Source organism: Rana temporaria, chromosome 4 (genome assembly GCF_905171775.1).
Source record: "Rana temporaria chromosome 4, aRanTem1.1, whole genome shotgun sequence".
In the NCBI taxonomy this organism is placed as follows: Eukaryota; Metazoa; Chordata; class Amphibia; order Anura; family Ranidae; genus Rana; species Rana temporaria.
The window spans coordinates 386,111,671-386,131,142 of record NC_053492.1 but is presented as its reverse complement, the minus strand read 5'-3'; the positions used below and the strand labels follow the sequence as shown (position 1 = coordinate 386,131,142).

General features: G+C 43.1%; 1 protein-coding gene across 2 annotated transcripts in view; it reads right to left on the bottom strand.

Annotated features, from left to right (window-relative positions):
- Positions 1–19,472, bottom strand: part of ANAPC1 (anaphase promoting complex subunit 1) — a 146,610-nt gene that overhangs the window by 78,945 nt on the left and 48,193 nt on the right. For both annotated transcript variants that reach the window (XM_040351087.1, XM_040351088.1), the window contains 4 exons: positions 14,346–14,420; positions 13,944–14,209; positions 10,842–10,933; positions 2,419–2,567 (listed from right to left, as the gene is read on the bottom strand). In XM_040351087.1, coding sequence (XP_040207021.1) covers positions 2,419–2,567; positions 10,842–10,933; positions 13,944–14,209; positions 14,346–14,420 — 582 coding nt within the window. The remainder of the gene's footprint in view (positions 1–2,418; positions 2,568–10,841; positions 10,934–13,943; positions 14,210–14,345; positions 14,421–19,472) is intronic.

Below are 19,472 nucleotides of genomic sequence, written 5' to 3'. Positions count from 1 at the left end.
TCTTTCTTTTGTGTTTTTTTGTTTTTGGGTGGTAGGTTGTCCGCTCTTCCCGAGGGGGAGACACATTGGAAGAGGGGATCGAGGGAAGGGGAATAGGGGGAGGATTGTTATATTTGGATGGCACATATATATGTATCATTGCGAGTGCCAGTATCTCTCCTTTTCCCCCTTACCCTCCCCCCCTTTTTTTATTTTTTTTATTTTAGAGGTTCACTGGAAACAAAAAAGTATTAAACAATAAAGTGCTAGCAAGCCCCCCCCCCCTTTTTTTTTTAATGGTGCACTGGATACTATATAATGGCACATATAATAAGGTGCTTTTAAGCAACTTTCTTAATATGGTAGGGTTTTTTTTTTTTTTTTCTTTACTATTAGAGGTTCTATATACAAGTATAAGGACACATATAATAAGGAGCCATTAAGAAATTTCTTTTTTTTCTTTCTAAGTTAACCGGATATCATTAATAAGGGAAATAAAACACAAGAGTAACACATAGCAAGGGGCCTTTTTTTTTTTCTTAAAGGGGAGTAATCAATGTGTGTGTTTGGGGGAAAGGGGATAATATGTTTAAGGAAGTAAAGAGAGTAATATTGTTTGTGTCATGTATATGTTGTGTTTTGAACTTTGTGATAATAAAAGGAAAAAAGAGCAATTAAAAAAAAAAATCATAAATATTGATATTCCACGATAACCAACAAAAAAAAAAAAAAAAAAATAATACTCAGAGTTCTAATGCATTTCATACTGTTTTTTTATCAAAGCAGTTGAATTACCTTGTGGGTGTACAACTGTTCCAATCACCTTCTGGGGCAGGTAACAGACAAAGCTGTATTGCTCACATGCAGTATATTCTGAAGAGAGGTCTCAGAAGTACACGGCTATGCTGCCTGGTCAGGGATCCTAGTAGAGGTTTCTGATTCATGACTACTGGTCATAGCAAGATTGGAAGGTTGAATAGCAAGAGGGCCTTGGCGTTATTAAATGTGAAAGTCTCCAGGAGGGTATCAACTTTCAGTTGGGGTGAAACTGTAATATATAAATTCTGGACAAGCTGCTAAACACAATGATGAAACACAAGTATGTGTAAAGTTTTATCTGACAGAGGACCTGCCATTTTGTCCAGCCAATTATGTAAATTTGAATTTTTCAAAATCTATGGACAGTAACATCCTTTTACAAACCGTCCATTTGGAAAAAAGTGACCATGCAGAAGCACTGTCTTGAAAACACCTTAAAGTGGTTGTAAACCCACTTTTTCACTTTTACCTACAGGTAAGCCTATAATAAGGCTTACCTGTAGGTCTAAAGAATATCTCCTAAACCTGTACGGTTTAGGAGATATTCCCCTCGCAATGCGCCGCTGATTGCAGCGGCGCATGCGCAGGGGGGAATCCACGGCGAAAGGACCGGCATCCGCCGGACCCTGCCGATTTTAAATCTCCCGCGCTGGAGTGGCGATACCAGGAAGACACGCCGGAGCAAGATGACATCTCGCTCGGCGTGGACCAGGTAAGTGTTCTTCACCTCGTTCCGAGGTAAGTATTTCATAATCAGCTAGTATGCGGTGCATACTAGCTGATTATGCCTTTTGCCTTGCAGGTTTGAAAAAAAAAGTTTATGCGGTTTACAACCGCTTTAAGCATAAAGGAGGAGCAGAATGACAAACTTCGAAACGAGGAAGTAATGACAGATGCATGTAAAGAGCGGTGTGAAGATTGGCTGAACAGAATTACAAATCATTTGGCAGGTAAAATAGTATTTTATTTGTGTATTTAGCGTCTTGCTGTCAGGGCTGGGCTCTCAGCAGCTCTCTTCTCTGTGCTCAGGCTGCTCAGCTGTAGGATAATTGTCAGCACTCATGGTTTCCACAGTGGCTCACCTGGTGATCATTTCCTGATCGTCAGTCCTGCCTACAGCCAGCCCCTTCTGACTATTTAAACTGCCTTATTTATCAGTTTTGTGCCTTCGCCTTGGCCAACATTTCTGGAGATTCTCTGCTGTGTTGCTGTGAAAGGCTTTACCCGGCTGATGTCCCTTCTGGTTCCTGTTCTTCTGCCTCAGACTACACTGATCTTTGGCTTCCCGATTACAAACTTGTCTGACTACCTGCATTAGTTTCCAATCCTGGCTTATGTTTTGACTACACTTACTGATCTGTACCATTTTTACCATTACATTAAAAGGTGTGATTTTTTACTGCATTTTCTGTCTCAGTCTAATTTATGGTTCCTGGCACTTGTATAGTGGTATGCTTTCATTTTATGGGGGAAGGGTCTTACAGGAATTTATGGAAAAATAAAGGAATCGTTCAAGTATAGGAGAACTATTTTCAAGAACTGACAAAAAAATAATAGGCATCTACTACTGCCTGTGTTATCGATACTTGAGGATTTAAAGCAAATAACGCAATGCATTACCAGTGCTACAAGTCTGCTTCTCTCACAGATTCCAGGTAGATATGGGTAGGCAGCCACCTCTTCCCCTTTCACACAGGAGCTCAACCAGTGATAGATGCTTGGTGGCTCAGCAGTAAAAAATGAAGGATAACTCATTAAACCAATCTCAGCTGCAAGGGAAATATGAAAAACAGAACAAATGTATAAATGTTAATGCATGTTACAACATATTTTAGGCCTTTTGGACAACTTAGTATGGTTTTACAAGCATAATCCAATAGGCATAAACTTGACAGTTGAAAAAGCATTGTTTATTTGATGAACAAAGCCCTAGCTGTCAGCAGAGTATTGTTACATCCAGATCTACATCTAGAACTACACCAGTATCCCAAACAGCTGATAAGTCACTCAACTTCTATTCATGATGCTCATGGTAGTCTATTCGCAGGGGCACCAAACCTGTATGAACATCTTTCGTAAGACATGCTTCTTCGAAAGAGCCAAGAATGCACAGGTTATCTGGGCATTATGATTTCCCCTGCTCCATCCAACTATCGTGCTTTAAACCTACTCCCCTTGTTACAAAATATGAAAAACAAAATAAAAGTTTGGGCCAATCTCCCCCTATCCCTGGTGACACTAATTAATCTTTTCAAAATTAAACTTTCACACGATCATTTTTCGGGTTGTAAAAAACTACGTTTTTTTAAAAAAGGCATTTAAAACGATCGTGTGTGGACTTCAGAGCATTTTTCGGGTTCTGAAAAACGACAAAAAAAAAATTCGAACATGCTCTATTTTTTCACGACGTTTTAAACTATGTCGTTTTTCGGATTGTAAAAAATGATCGTGTGTGGGCTTTAACAACGTGAAAAACCCGCGCATGCTCAGAAGCAAGTTATGAGACGGGAGCGCTCGTTCTGGTAAAACTACTGTTCGTAATGGAGTAAGCACATTCATTACGCTGTAACAGACAGAAAAGCGCAAATCGTCTTTTACTAACACAAAATCAGCTAAAGCAGCGCAAAGGCTAGAGGCTGAAAAACTTTGTTTTTTACAACCCGAAAAATGATCGTGTGTACGGGGCATCAGACTCTACTCAGAGATGGGACTGTAGGTAAGCCCCTATAAAACATCTATAAATAACTACGATACTTCCTTTCATTCATAAGGGACTGGAGGCTTTCAGAACCAAATGGCTAGTAGACTTCCCAGAGATGGATGACGAGGAATGGAAAGAAATGTTATTTTTGCAGTTAGTCTGTGCCAGAGACAAGCTAATGCAGTTTAAATTTCTCCACAGAATCGACCTAACCCCTGTACGCCTACACAGAATATATGCTTCTGTCACCGCTGATTGCTGGAAGTGTATGGCAGCCACGGCGGACTTCATCCACAGTTTTTGACAGTGACCCCATATTCAAACATTCTGTGTGGCTGTGGTCTTCCTCATTCTTTCAGTGATCACAATTCATGTGTCGCTGATGATGGATGTTTGTCTGCTGGGGCTGGTAGACCCTCTGGCCTATCACAAAGCCGATAGAACCCTTCTCAGGCTATTATTGATTTACGCCAGGAAGGCTTTTGTGCTCAAATGGAAATCCCCAGCTGCCCCCACTCTCATCAACCTTTGGAAAAGTTAGTCAAATAAGGCCACTTATTTATCAAGGGGGATGTCCCAAAAAATTTAATAGAGTGTGAGATATTTAGGTTGACACTCCTTCCACTACTGCAGACAGTGACTCTAAATTACCATAACTTCTACAAATTACTTTAATGTTTGGGGTGAATCTTGGAGAGTGCCTCCTCTATCCTGTCCTTTGTTAGGTTTGACCCTGGCTTCTCTGAGCCCTAGAATACTTTGAAGGCTCCTATGTGGTTGATGAGCGTACTCAGGGTTTTTTTTTCAGCTGGAACTTGGTGAAACTCAGTTCCACCACCTTTGGCCGAGGCCCTCCTCTCCCTGCTCACCACTATCACTTGTAAATACAGAAGTCCGACTTCTGTGTACAAGTGACAGCTTGTCTTCCAACGGCTCCCACTGAGTGAAGGATGGGGACCTAGGAGATGTTGGTGCCTGGGGTGCAGTGCAGATGCTGACTCCCCCACTGCATGATCTCCCTGAAAATGAGAAAGGCAGAGATACCTATAGTGTACGGGGAGGTACTATGGAAGATGAGGGATGAAGGTGAGATGTGGATGGAAGATGTAAGTGACTGTGAAAGAAGGCTCTGCACTAGCTCTGTGTGTAGCGCACCCCTGAACTCTGCATTATGTATGTAGCGCAACCATAAACTCTGCACTCTGTGTGTAACCCTACCGAACTCTGCACTCTATAAGTAATGCATTCCTGGTATTTAATGCCCCTTTAAGACCCTCCCACTATTAGTATTATTTCACCATACCCACTATTTGATGTGGTTTGGAGGGTGTGTGTGAGGGTGTGTGTGAGGGGGTTATGGTTGTGTTCCTGCACCTATTTTCTGAGAAAAAAAGGCCTGAGCGTACTATTGCTTAGTTGGTAGTTAGAGTATACACATGTTTTTTGTGTGATTTATCTATGTACAGTACCGAGCATGGGAATGCCCACTAGGGCTCTGTTTAATATGCAACATTTTCAGACTGGATAAAAAAAATAAAAAAAGAACGCGCAGGTTGATGTTAACATGCTTTGAGGAATCTTTCTATTTTAACAGATCTGAAAATCTCATGTGCTGCCAATTTCACCTAAATCGAAAATCCACTATTAAATCACCTACCAATGCAGAAATCATGAACATAAAAAAAATAACTACCAAGACTATAGGGGCAAACCCACATACTTATTTTAGGTTATACCCTACATTAGGTTATAAACACGGTGTAGACAGCTATACTCGCTGAGGGGTCCACAGCATTGAATTGATAGAATTCAAAACAATGCAGACTAAAATAAAGACACCTAAGTGACCTTCTGACATTTTGCAAACAAGCCTATTGTTAATTCAATCATAATTCTACAAGCTTTGTGTTACTTCTGATAAATATACCAAAAGGTCAACACATGCTCTTGCCATTCTGCAACAAGACTGAAAACATTCTTGAAAATAAACTGCATCAAGCAATCATTCAAGATTTCTATTTTACAGGATTAACTAACAAGAAGTGGAAACAAATAAAACTATAAAGTCGAACTATGGCAAAGACAGATAAAAATAACTACCAGCATCTAAATTGTGTTGTTCCATTCAACTTACCTTGCTCTTTATTTCAATCTCATATTACATTTTGCCATTTGAAACAAGTTACAACAAATCATAATTACAATACAATTCATGTTATTGTGTATATTATAATGGTTGTTATGATTACAGTATAAAACATTAGAAACAAAGATATTGACATGGTATATATAAATGAGTGACGTTGAATAATAAAAGCAGGAAGTCAATACCAATGACAAGATTGAACATGTAAATAGGTCAGCCCATAGGATGTGGTGCACAAAGGATGGAATTGTGCCATAATAGGGGTATGAAGATTGTGAACTGTGTAGGTATGGTGGGAAGGGTATTTACAGGTAGAGGATAGTGGTAGGGGTGAACACTAAAGAAAGAGATGGAAAAAGGGAGGGAAAGGGAACAGCAGGGAGAGATCATCACTTGGTTGTTGGGAGGGAAGAAGGGGACTGTTAGGAAAAAAAATTGTTGGGGTATTCCCTTCCTATTATCTCATCTCTACAGATAGTGTACATCGGTATCAGCAGTAACGTTGTCCCCGCCTTCTGAACTATGTATCTGGTGGATAATTTGAGGGAAAACCCTTTGTGCCAGTCACACATTTTTTTAAACTAAATTTGTATCTTTGTTGTACCAGTTTATCTGTAAATATATGTGCTGAAATATCATTAATTATTATTCAGCAATTCTGAGATCATTACCGATATGTCAACTAAGGTTTCTGGTGTTGAGGTTTTCTTATGTTCTAGAGCAGTGTTTCTTAACTCCGGTCTTCAAGACGCCCCAACAGGTCATGTTTTCAGGCGATTTGATCAGTTTCACTGCCGTAGTAATTACCACAGCCAATTCATCTGAGGGAAATCCTGAAAACATTATCTGTTGGGGCTCCTTGAGGGCTGGAGTTGAGAAACACTGTTCTAGAGAGTGAAATTTAGGTAAGGTGTCAAAAATACTTTAGGATTATTCTTTTTTCCAACCTAGTGCTTAATCAAAGTGCCCATATGGACTTACTTTAGAGCAGGGTTTTTCAACTTTTTTACATTGGAGGAACCTTTGTCAAAAAATTGGAGATCTCTGGGAACTCCTGAAAGATGTTTTTCAGATCTACAACTCACAGAACATTGGATCTGATCAGCGAGCTGTAGAAAGACTGATAATTATTGTAGCAATAGCATTATATAGGGGTTTCTCAATTGGAATTCCGCAGAAAGTCTCCAGGGGTTCTGTCAGTGGCGGTTCGTCCATAGAGGGCGCTGGAGCACCGCCCCCCTCTGGCTCTCACCGCCACTGAGTCAAATAACATAGATTCATGCATTGCACGAATCTATGTTATTTTCGCCGCTGCCGCTGTTATTCAGATGGTCGGCGCTCATGTCCGGCCATCTGAATAACGCCAGCTGGTTGGCTGTACGGAAATGTCTATCAAAGCCAACAGCTCTGATAGGCTTTCCCAATACAGCCCTCGGGTCCCGGAAGCTTATTCTCGGAGCGCACAGACTGTACGCCCCTTGAATAAGATGAGAGGCGTCTCAGCCAATTAGGTTGGCCGGTTCTAGCTACCTGTAACCTGATTGGCTGAGACGCCTGTCAGTCATCGAGGGCGGGAGAAGACATCGTGGGACGTGGATGCCTGACTCCAGTAAAGGTAAGTGCCGGGTGGGGGGGGGGGGGGAAAGAACGCAATTTACAGGGCACAGTGGGGACAATTGGCACAGCGGCGACCATTAAAGGGCACAGTGGCTGCGTTTAATGGCATGGCACAGTGGTGACAATGTATGGCACAGTGGCTGCGTTTAATGGCATGGCACAGTGGTGACAATGTATGGCACAGTGGTGACAATGGATGCAACAGTGGCTGTGTTTAATGGCATGGCACAGTGGTGACAATGGATGGCACAGTGGCTGCGTTTAATGGCATGGCACAGTGGTGACAATGAATGGCACAGTGACTGCGTTTAATGGCATGGCACAGTGGTGACAATGTATGGCACAGTGGCTGCGTTTAATGGCATGGCACAGTGGTGACAATGGATGGCACAGTGGCTGTGTTTAATGGCATGGCACAGTGGTGACAATGTATGGCACAGTGGCTGCGTTTAATGGCATGGCACAGTGACTGCGTTTAATGGCATGGCACAGTGGTGACAATGTATGGCACAGTGGCTGCGTTTAATGGCATGGCACAGTGGTGACAATGGATGGCACAGTGGTGACAATGGATGGCACAGTGGCTGCGTTTAATGGCATGGCACAGTGGTGACAATGTATGGCACAGTGGTAACAATGTATGGCACAGTGGCTGCGTTTAATGGCATGGCACAGTGGTGACAATGTATGGCACAGTGGCTGCGTTTAATGGCATGGCACAGTGGTGACAATGGATGGCACAGTGACTGCGTTTAATGGCATGGCACAGTGGTGCAAATTGATGGCACAGTGACTGCATTTGATGGCATGGCACAGTGGTGCGAATTGATGGCACAGTGACTGCATTTGATGGCATGGCACAGTGACTGCGTTTAATAGCATGGCACAGTGGTGCGAATTGATGGCACGGTGGCTGCGTTTGATGGCATGTAACAGTGGCATGCGTTTTGGCACAGTGAGACTGCAATTTTTTTTTCCCTTTGCGCCCCCCCAAAAATTTTGAGCACCAGCCGCCACTGGGTTCTGTCGCAAATCAACATTGCGGCTGATGTATATCCAGTCAATATTCATTTCAGTGCACACTGACAGTAAGTACTGTAAGAGTGCATTGATACCTGATGCTTGCTCTGTAATTGCAGCTCCTGTGAACTCAGAGGGCAGTGCTAAGGGGGGGGGGGGGAGTTCGGGAGCACATCGCTGAAGCAGGAGGTAAGACGCAGTATATGGCAGTGCTGAATGTAGACTGTGGAGAGAGGGAGCAAAGAGCAGAAACATGTGGCTGAAATAGAGGGTGACATCCTGTGTATGGCAAATTTGAATGCAGACTGTGGAGAGGGGGAACAGAGAGAAGGAAAACGTGGCTGGATCAGACTGAATATAGCTGAAGGTGAGACCAAATAGCTTTATATTATGGCATAAAATAAAGCTATTATGATCTCACCTCCTGCTACATTCATTCTGCCATAGACAGTATGTCACCTTCTGCTACATTCAGCCTCAGGGTCCCGCTCTCTGCTCCCTCTCTCCGCAATCTGCATTCAGCGCTGCCATACACAGCATATGACCTGCTGCCTCAGCAATGTGATCCTGCTCTTTTCACTCCTCCCAGCACCACTCTCTGAGTTCACATGGAATGACCTTGTCCTGATTAATGACTGCCATGACTTTCTTCCAATAGTAGTTTATTGCAGCAATACAATCACATCTATTACATGGGGAAAAGAGATTCTGAGCCAGTGCAGAGATCTGGCCACCAGGAGTGTACTTCAGCAATGTGCTCCAGCTCTCTCCACTCCTCCTGGCGCCACCCTCTGTGTTCACAGGAGCTGAAACTACAGAGAATGCATCTAGTATCAATATCAAATCAACTCACTGTCGGTGTGCATTGAAAACATTGGGCAGATATACATCTGCCACAATGTTGATTTGAGGCGGAAACACCTGGGAACTTCTCACAAAACCCTGAGAAACAGTGCTTTAGATTAGAGCCTTCCCCTGATGTTGTAGCAGGAACAGGTCACGTGTGTGGTCTGCGAGAAATGTATTGATTGAGTCAGTGACAACTTGGGGGCAAGTAAGGTCACCTTGCTCTTTAAAGGAGTTTTGTAGGTAAAATTTTAAAACATTTTCAGGAATTTTTTAAAGGAACAGAACTTAAAGGGGTTGTAAAGGTTAATGTTTTTTCACCTTAATGCATCCTATGCATTAAGGTGAAAAAATACCTGGCAATCACAGTCCCCCCCGTTTTACTTACCTGAGCCAGTTCACCTGCTAGGCACGTCCTGGGCGTCCTCTTCTCCACAGAGTCTCGTGTTGATTATATAGATTGATAGAAGTGCAGGTGTCAATCAAATCCAATGACGTGGCTGCCGGGGGGCGGGACGGAGTCATACACTCACCATCTATGGAGCGCGCGCGCAAGGTAACCCCCCTCGGGAGAGAGCTTCCCAGAGGGGGTTAGGTATTGCGGGGAGGAGCCGAGAGAGCTGCCGTAGGACCCCAGAAGAGGACTATCTGGGCCACTCTGTGCAAAACGAACTTCACAGTGGAGGTAAGTATGACATGTTTGTTATTTTTCTCTAAATGAACCTTTAGTACCACTTTAAGTCAAATTTGTATTTCATGCCCATTTTAGACGAACATTTAAGAATGTTTATATTGCTCTCTACATCTGTCAGTCCCTGAACTCATATCCTGCTATCCTTGCTGATCCATGATAACGATACAATGTTTAACATGGATGGGGGGGGGGGGGGTGGGACTGAAGAAAGATATTGCAGCCTATAGACAGAACAGAAACTCAAAGAGGAGAGAGGAGACCTAGGATAAGATTATATAAAGCCTGCTCACACTCTGTGAAGTTCTAAAAGCTCTAGGAAAATGTTTTTTATGACTCCCTGTGACTGCTTCTCGAACCAGAATATCTCCTAAATTTGCCAATTAGAAATGCCAATCAAAAAGGTTTGGTTTCTGTCAGAGCTCTTACATAGTACCTTATTAATTTTGTTTCACACAGCTTGAAATAACGTAATTGGCTCCCAGCTTTAAATTTCAGATGTCTGAAATATTAGAATTCTATTTTTGATGGTAACAAAGCAACATGTTAACAAAAATTACTTTAATTTTACTACATTATAATCAGTGATGGCTAAATTAGAAGAATCTGCACGTTGAATGGTTTGATTTTCCTGAACAAAGCAAATATATCTGTGGAAAATCAAGAAATTCACAAAAAAAACACTATATCAAATTGAGATTTCTCTTATTGTCCGCAGATAAGACAAACCATGAATATGCTCGGGCAGATCAAAATGCATATAGACAACCTGATTTGCAAATTCTTTTGCCCACTATGAACTGTAATGGAATGTTTTGTAAATGATTTGAAATGATTTTTGTACCCTTTGCTACATACTAGATAGATAACAAAATTAAAGCAGACAATAGATTGGAGCCTAAAGCAATATAGACATGTTATTTTCCCTCAGTCTTCATAGACTGGCACATACTGTATATTTGGCATAGTAAATGAGCAGCATATTCTCTATGACAAATGAGAGAGTGTCGTGCAGAACTTACTTGGCTCTACATGACAATTCTGGTTAGAGTTCCTGATGAAGGCTGGAAAATCTCTGAAGTAAAAATCCATGTAAGAGTGTAGATTCAAATCCCTAAAAACATCCAGAATGAGAAGGACGGCATGAGAAGGACAGCAGGCCATACAAGTGTGTTTGATTAAGCAGTACAAAACACTCAAAAACAGCTATATTCAACACTCTTTTCTACCAATTAGTCCTTCTGAGCACAATCAGCTTCAGACAAGGACTCTGGTATTGCACAGCTTTTCTATAGATACCAATGAGTTGAATAATATTAACTATTTACTGTATAAAATCTGTATATAGCTTTTTTTCCCTGATGATTATGCTTTAGCTAAATATGATAAGCATACAAGTTACATTTTTGTTCACAATTTGTCCCCAGACTTTGCATTTCTAACAATGTCTGTCAATTTGACATTTGTTTTATTAGCATAAAGCATAAAGGCAATGATTCTAAACAGACTCAGGAAAGGGAAAAGTACAGTGGGTATAGAAAAAAAAAAATCTAAGGGGTTAGATAGGTAGGGTATACTGATGACAAGGGAACAGATGGGAGGATGTGCTTGAAGTCCATACATTTGAACTAGGGTAGCAGACAAAGTAGGTCAAAATCGGTAACGGTCTACTCAAGAATAGAGTGAAGACTGAATTGGTTATAACTATGTTTATGGGTCAGTGTCTGTTTGTTTTTCGAAGAGACATTATGTCTAGAATAATGTATTGTATGGTAGTATTTGATTGTATGATAAACTCTTGTGACCTTGTTATAAAAGAAAAAGGAAAATAAAAGAGTAAATATGAAAAAAAAAAAAAAAAAAAAATCACCCCTTTAAAATAATCCCAACATCTCCAGAATTCAACCCTTCCTGACCAATGACAGCACAAAGCAACTTATTCACTCCTTGATTATTTCCTGCCTTGACTACTGCAACCCTCTCCTTATGGCCTAACCTTACGCAGGCTATCCCCCTTCAGTCGATTATGAATTCTGCTGCTAGACTAATACACCTCACTAACCGATCCGTGACTGCTGCTCCTCTCTGCCAATCCCTTCAATGGCTTCCCCTACCCCACCGTGTAAAATTCAAAATACTAACCATAACATACAAGGCCATTCACAACATCGCCCCCATCTACATCACCATCCTCATCTGCAGATAACCCCCAAATCGTCCCCTCCACTCCTCCCAGGACCTCCTGCTCTCTAGCTCCCTTGTTACCTCCTCCCATGCATGCCTTCAGGACTTCTCCAGAGCGCCTCCCATCCTCTGAACTCCCTGCCCCAGTATGTCCGTTCACCCACTTACCTGTCCACCTTCAGGAGATCCCTAAAAACTAATTTATTCAGGGAAGCCTATCCCACACCCACCTAACAACTGTCCCAGAGTCACCCCCATCAAATCATTCTTTGACGCCAACCACCAACTCCCCCCCCCCCTTTAGAATGTAAGCTCTACAAGCAGGGCTCTCTTGTACCTTCTGTATTGAACTGTACTGTAATTGTGCTGTCCCCCCATATACATTGTAAAGCCCTGCGTAAACTGTTGGCGCTATATAAATCATGCATAATAATAATATAATAATCACATTTTGTTGCTTTGCAGCCTAAAATGGACAGTTTTTGTTTTATCCACCTGGTATTTACACAGTGCAACGTATAACATCCAAGTGATACATATAACACCAACATGTCATATTTTTATTTTTAAACAATTCAAAAACAGAATCACCGAGTTGGAAAAAGGATCACCTTTAGTAGCCTTTAGTCTGTTGCGATATGTCTCTACCAACATTGCAATATTTTCCCACTCTTTGCAGAACTGCTTAAGTTCAGTTAAATTTGATGGTGACCGTTTGTGGACTGCAGTCTTCACGTCATTCCACAGATTTTCAATGAAGATTAAGTCTGGGCTCTGACTAGGCCATGCAAGGACAATTACATTGTTGTCCCTCAGCCACTGTGTGGTCATTTTTCTGTGCGTTTGGGTCACTATCATGTTGAAAAATAAACCTTCTTACCATTGACAACTTTCTGGCAGAAAGCAGCAGATTTTCCTCAAGAATTTGACGGTATTTTGTCCCATTCATTTTTCTTTCTATCCTGACAAGTGTGCCAGTCCCTGCTGCAGAAAAACACCCCCATAACAGGATATTACCATCTCCATGCTTTACTGTAGCAATGGTGTTATTTGGATGGTGAGCTGTATTGGATTTCCACCAGAAATATTGTTACATTTTAGTCTCATCTGACCATAACATCTTTTTCCATGTGGCCTCAGAATCTTCAAGATGTATTTTGGCAAAGCTCAGTGGTGAATGCATGTGGCCTTTCTAGAGGAGTTGCTTTTTTTTTTGCAACCCTCCCATACAAGAGAATTTGTCATATTGTCACATGCACACAATGACCAATCTATCATAAATTCCTGCAACTACTTCAAAGTTGCTGTAGGCCTCTTGGTAGCCTCTCTGACCAGTTTCCTCCTGGCTCTTTCATCCAGTTTGGAGTAACGTCATGATCCAGGGAGGGTCTGTGTTGAACCAAATACCTTTCACTTCTTAATAATATACATCACTGTGCTTATAGGCATTGATAAAGCCCTTTATTATTTTTTGCATCCGTCTCCTGACTTGTACCTGTCCACAAATTTATCCTGGAAATTTTTTGACACTGCCTTGCCACCCATAGTTGTTTTTTTGCTTCATTTGTACTTCCAGGGACTGAAATGCTCCAGGAAACTCTTTTCATGCTAAGCTAATCAAAATGACCACAGTTGATCACAGATGAAAGTCAAATGGCTTTGTGTGCCATTGAGAAGGTGAGTAGTTACACCTGATTGAATTTACAAGTCATTTTGAGGGGGGGTGATCTTTTTTCCAACTTTTTTTCTAACATGTTTGTGTTCTAGCTTTTACTTGGATGTAATAAGTTGCACTGAGTAAATACACCTGTATAAAACAAAAACTGTGTCTAACTTTAATTCAAGTTCTAAAGCAACAACATGTGATTTTAAAAGGGGGGGGGGTGTGATTATTTTCTATACCTACTGTAGATCAGAGTAAAAGATGTAATGCCAAGTACCTTGCCAACTGCAGGAGCAGTATCACCAAAGAACATATGGCCTCTCTCATTAATGTGTTGAGTTTGAGTTCCTCATAAGTCAGATGGAGGACATAGAAAATGGCTGGAATGTGGCTGAAGAGAAGTGCTGTTGAGTCCAAATTTAAAACCTGTGAGCCTTCATCTTTAGATATCGGGACATCTAGAGGGTCCAACTGCAGAGATTTGGCCAAAACATGCAGCTCAACAATTCGATGGTAGTCTGAATGTAGCAGATATTCCCAATCCTAATGAAAACACACAAAATACCAATTATATGTTTTAAGTATGCCTTCAAACATTTAAAGAGCTCTAAAAAAGAACTAAACCAATTATAAAAGCACAAATGATGGCGTTCACCCGGAAGATATGACACTTTAGTACCTCATCAGAACCAGTTTCCGATGGTCGGGCCTTCTTAGGAGCAATCACAGGAGACAGCGAGCCTTCGAAATCAAGCTATTGAAAAAATATAGAAATAGCTTTGAGGATCAATCCTTTGTAATTATCACTGCATAATAAAATAACCTCAATGGAGTTATTTGTAACCAAGAACAATGCTCTACATCAACTCTATGTGGTTAAATTTACATACTTTTGTGTTTTATTGGCAGGTTAGTTGGATTCTACCTACAATGGCTAAAGAGCATATAGAAGCAAGAACAGATCATACGCCACATGTGGCCCATAGATGTCAAACATTGTGGTGACACTTATGCTCCCACCAATCTTACTGTTAACAGTACACATTGGAGTCTACACACTTAAATATTTTCCAATTGTAAAAATCTTTGTGTGCCATGAAGAGCACTTACAACTGCCTGTAATGCATACTTCCCCCAGCTTTACACTAAGCCACTGATGATTAAAAGCAATGTCAAAATCTAAAGGCAAGCAGTAACTTTTTGAACCTGCTACCTACTATTTAAGGGGAAGTAAAGTTAAATGTAGGGAAGGGGGGGTTGCTTTTTCAGAGAGAACTTGTTCGGGAAGGTACACAAAAAAGAGATTTTTAATACAGCTTACCTGTAAAATCTTTTTCTTGGAGTACATCACGGGACACAGAGCGGCATTCATTACTATATGGGTTATATGGAGTACCTTCAGGTGATGGACACTGGCAATCTCAAACAGGAAATGCCCCTCCCTATATAACCCCCTCCCATAGGAGGAGTACCTCAGTTTTGTAGCAAGCAGTATGCCTCCCAAAATGGTCCTCAAAAGAGGGGTGGGAGCTCTGTGTCCCGTGATGTACTCCAAGAAAAAGATTTTACAGGTAAGCTGTATTAAAAATCTCTTTTTCTTTATCGTTACATCACGGGACACAGAGCGGCATTCATTACTATATGGGATGTCCCAAAGCAATGCTTACAATGAGGGGAGGGAGAACATCTCCAAGACAAAAGGATTTAATTTAGAGAAATACTCAAATCATAATAAATCCAACTTAGTTGAGAAAAATAATCTTAAATTTTAAATTTAACTCAAAAAAGAGGAGCCCCCGGAATCCGAGGGTCTCAAACTGCAGCCTGCAGCACTGCCTGCCCAAAGGCTGTATCAGAATTCCTTCTTACGTCCAACTGGTAGAATTTTGTAAACGTGTGGACAGAAGACCAGGTTGCCGCCTTGCAAACTTGAGCCATAGAGATCTGGTGGTGTGCTGCCCAGGAGGCGCCCATGGCCCTAGTAGAATGAGCCTTTAATGATACTGGAGGAGGCAACCCTTTCAAGCCGTAGGCCTGAGTGATTAATTGCTTAATCCACCTAGAAATGGTGGACTTTGCAGCTGCCTGCCCCTTCTTGGGCCCATCCGGTAATATGAACAGCACATCTGTTTTCCGGATCTTCTTTGTAGCTTTAAGATAGGCCTTCATGGCCCTGACGATATCCAAGGTATGCAGCAACCCTTCCTTTCTGGAAGTAGGTTTAGGGAAGAAGGATGGTAATACCAAATCCTGGTTCAAATGAAAACTGGATATAACCTTCGGTAGGAAGGAAGGATGAGGGCGGAGAACGACCCTGTCCTTATGAAAAATAAGATATGGTTCCTTACAGGATAAGGCCGCCAGTTCCGATACTCTTCTTGCGGAAACTATGGCGACCAAAAATACTAACTTCCTTGTCAGTAAAACCAAAGGAATTTCAGCCAACGGCTCAAACGGTTGTTTCTGTAAACTTGACAGAACAAGGTTTAAATCCCACGGGCAAAGCGGGGATTTAACTGGAGGTTTAATACGTAAGATCCCTTGAAGGAAGGTCTTAACCAGCGAGTGGGTGGCCAGCGGCCGCTGAAACCACACTGACAGAGCAGAAATCTGTCCTTTGATTGTGCTTAATGCCAATCCTTTATCCACTCCTAGCTGGAGAAAACTTAAAACTCTATCAATGGTGAATTTGCGAGGAAGCCATAGCTTGGACTCACACCAGCCTACATAGGCCTTCCAGACCCTGTGATAAATCACCCTAGAGACCGGTTTCCTGGCTCTGATTAGGGTAGAGATTACTTTCTGAGACAGACCTCTACCCCTGAGAATCAGGGATTCAGCTTCCAGGCCGTCAAATTTAGATGCCGTAAGGCAGGGTGGAGGATCGGACCTTGCGATAGCAGGTCTGGCCGTAGAGGAAGAGTCCAAGGGTCTCCCACTACCATCCTTAAGATTAGTGAGTACCATGCCCTTCTGGCACATGCTGGAGCTACCAGGATGACTGGTATGTGCTCCACCCTGATCCTGCGCAGCAGGCGGGGTAGTAACTGAAGCGGGGGAAACGCATAAAGAAGTTTGAACTGATGCCAAGGGCAAACCAGCGCATCGGTTCCGCAGGCCATCGGATCCCTTGAGCGGGACATGAACCTGTCTAGCTTCCTGTTGAGTCTTGATGCCATGACATCCACGTCCGGCACTCCCCATTTTTGGCAGAGTGCTTGAAAGATTTGTGGATGCAGAGACCATTCCCCCGGCCATAGAGTCTGGCGGCTTAAGAAGTCCGCCTGAAAGTTGTCCACTCCGGGAATGAATATTGCCGATATGCAGGGCACATGAGCCTCTGCCCATAGGAGAATCAAGCTCACCTCTCTCTGAGCGGCTTGACTCCTGGTTCCCCCTTGGTGATTTATGTATGCCACGGCCGTGGCATTGTCTGATTGAATTCTCACCGGGAACCCCTGCAATTTTGACGTCCAAGCCCTGAGGGCTAGTCGAGCAGCTCTGAGCTCCAAGATGTTGATGGGCAACTGCTCCTCTAGCTTTGCCCAAGTACCTTGGCGAGTGCAACCATCCAAAATTGCTCTCCCCTTCAGTAGGTTCTGAGGGTCTAACCACCAACACAGACTTTGTCGGACTCTTGATGAGAGCGGCAACGGGATATCCAAGGCCTGTGGCCTTCTGCTCCATGCTGACAGGATGGCTGCCTGCAGGATGCGAGTGTGACTCTGGGCGTATGGTACCGCCTCGAATGTGGCCACCATCTTGCCTAGTAACCTCATACATAGGCGAATAGTCGGTTCCTTTTTGCTTAGAACCAGTAGGATTAATTCCTTGATGGCTTTGACCTTCCTCAGAGGTAGAAACACTCTTTGTTGTTCTGTGTCTAATCTCATGCCGAGATATTCCAACTGCCTTGTGGGCAGGAAAGCTGACTTTTCTCGATTTAGGACCCAGCCGAACTTCGAGGTATTGGACCGTGAGGGCCACTGCTCGCTCCAAGCCGGGAGACGAGTGATCTATGACTAGGAGGTCGTCCAGGTATGCTAGGATCGTGACCCCTTGGATCCTTAGTTTGGCTAGGATTGGAGCTAGGACCTTCGTGAACACCCGGGGGGCCGTAGCCAACCCGAAGGGAAGCGCCACGAATTTGAAGTGACGCGAAGCCACCATGAAGCGTAGATATTTTTGATGTGGCTGATAAATTGGAACATGAAGGTAGGCATCCTTTATGTCTATGGACGCCATGAAGTCGTCCTTTTGGAGTGTGGCAGCTGCTGACCGCACGGATTCCATCCGAAATGAGCGGATCTTTAGGTATGCATTTACCATCTTTAGGTCCAAAATTGGCCTGACATCTCCATTGGACTTCAGGATGATGAATAGGTTGGAGTAGAAACCTAGCCCCTGTTCCAGGACTGGTACCTCTACTATTACTTCCTGGGAAAGTAGATGATTTAATGCCGACATTAATGCGGCTCCTTTCTCCGGATCGTTTGGAATCCTCGACTCCTGGAAATGAGGAGGAGGAAACTTTAGGAAATCTAATTTGTAGCCCGTGGCCACGGAAGACCGTACCCACTCGTCGGGAATGCTGGCTTCCCAAACCTCTGAAAAGAGTCGCAGCCTTCCCCCCACCTTCGTGGGTGGGGGCGCCCCTTCATAAGGGCTTGGGGGCTGGTTTTGCTGGTTTGCGAAACCACTGCTTTCTGCCTCTAGCAGCCTGTCCTTGAGACTTGCTGTTGAAGCCGAAGTTTGCTTTCGCAGGAGGCAGTCGATACTGTTTGGCATTAGAGGGCCCCTGCCCAGGGGAGTACTGTCGTTTAAACGCAGGCCCCTGAAACTTCTTCTTAGTTGGCAAGAGAGTACTTTTGCCGTTTGAAATGGTCTGAATGTATTTATCTAGGTCCTCTCCGAAGAGTCGTCCTCCATAGAAGGGAAACCCTACCAGGAGCTTCTTGCATGGGGGCTCGGCCTCCCAGCTCTTTAACCATAAGAGTCTTCTCATATGGATAAGGGATAACGATAAACGTGACGCTTGCTGGATAGAATCCTTAATTGCGTCTACTGTAAAACATATGGCCCTAGGGACATCCGAAAATTCTTCTGCCTGCTGGGCAGGAATAAGTTTAAGCATCTGCTTAATTTGATCCGATAATGCTTGAGCAACCCCAATCGCAGCCACAGCTGGCTGTACTACTGCCCCTGCCGTAGTGAAGGAGTTCTTAAGTAGTGCTTCCAAGCGTTTATCAACTGGATCCTTGAATACCTGTATGTTTTCTACAGGGCATGTTAACGACTTGTTAACACATGAGATGGCTGCGTCCACTGCAGGAGTAGCCCATTTCTTGGAAAATGTATCTTCCATAGGATATAGGGCAGAGAATCTTTTAGGTGGTAAGAAGATTCTATCTGGCTTGTTCCAATCTTGGAACAAAACTCCCTCTAATAGAGGGTGGATCGGAAACACTGCATTGCTTTGAGGCGCCCTCAGTGAGCCCAAAGCTGAAACCGTCGATACCTGGAGATCTGGTACTGGCAAGTTGAATGCATTATGGACCAAGTTCGTTAAGGCTTGAATCCACCAGCCCTCCCCTTGGGAGACTGCTCCAGACTCCTCTGTATCCGGATCTTCGATCCCTGAACCTACTTGGTCCTTGTCCAAGAGATCGTCCAATTCCCCTGAGGAAAGGACCTCCTCTTCTGAGGGTCCACGCTCGGGCGACGGAGATCTAATCCGTTTACTGCCCCGCATAGCTGTGGCTATCATTTTTCCCATTCTTTTCTCCATCTCTCTTAAAGAGGTGAG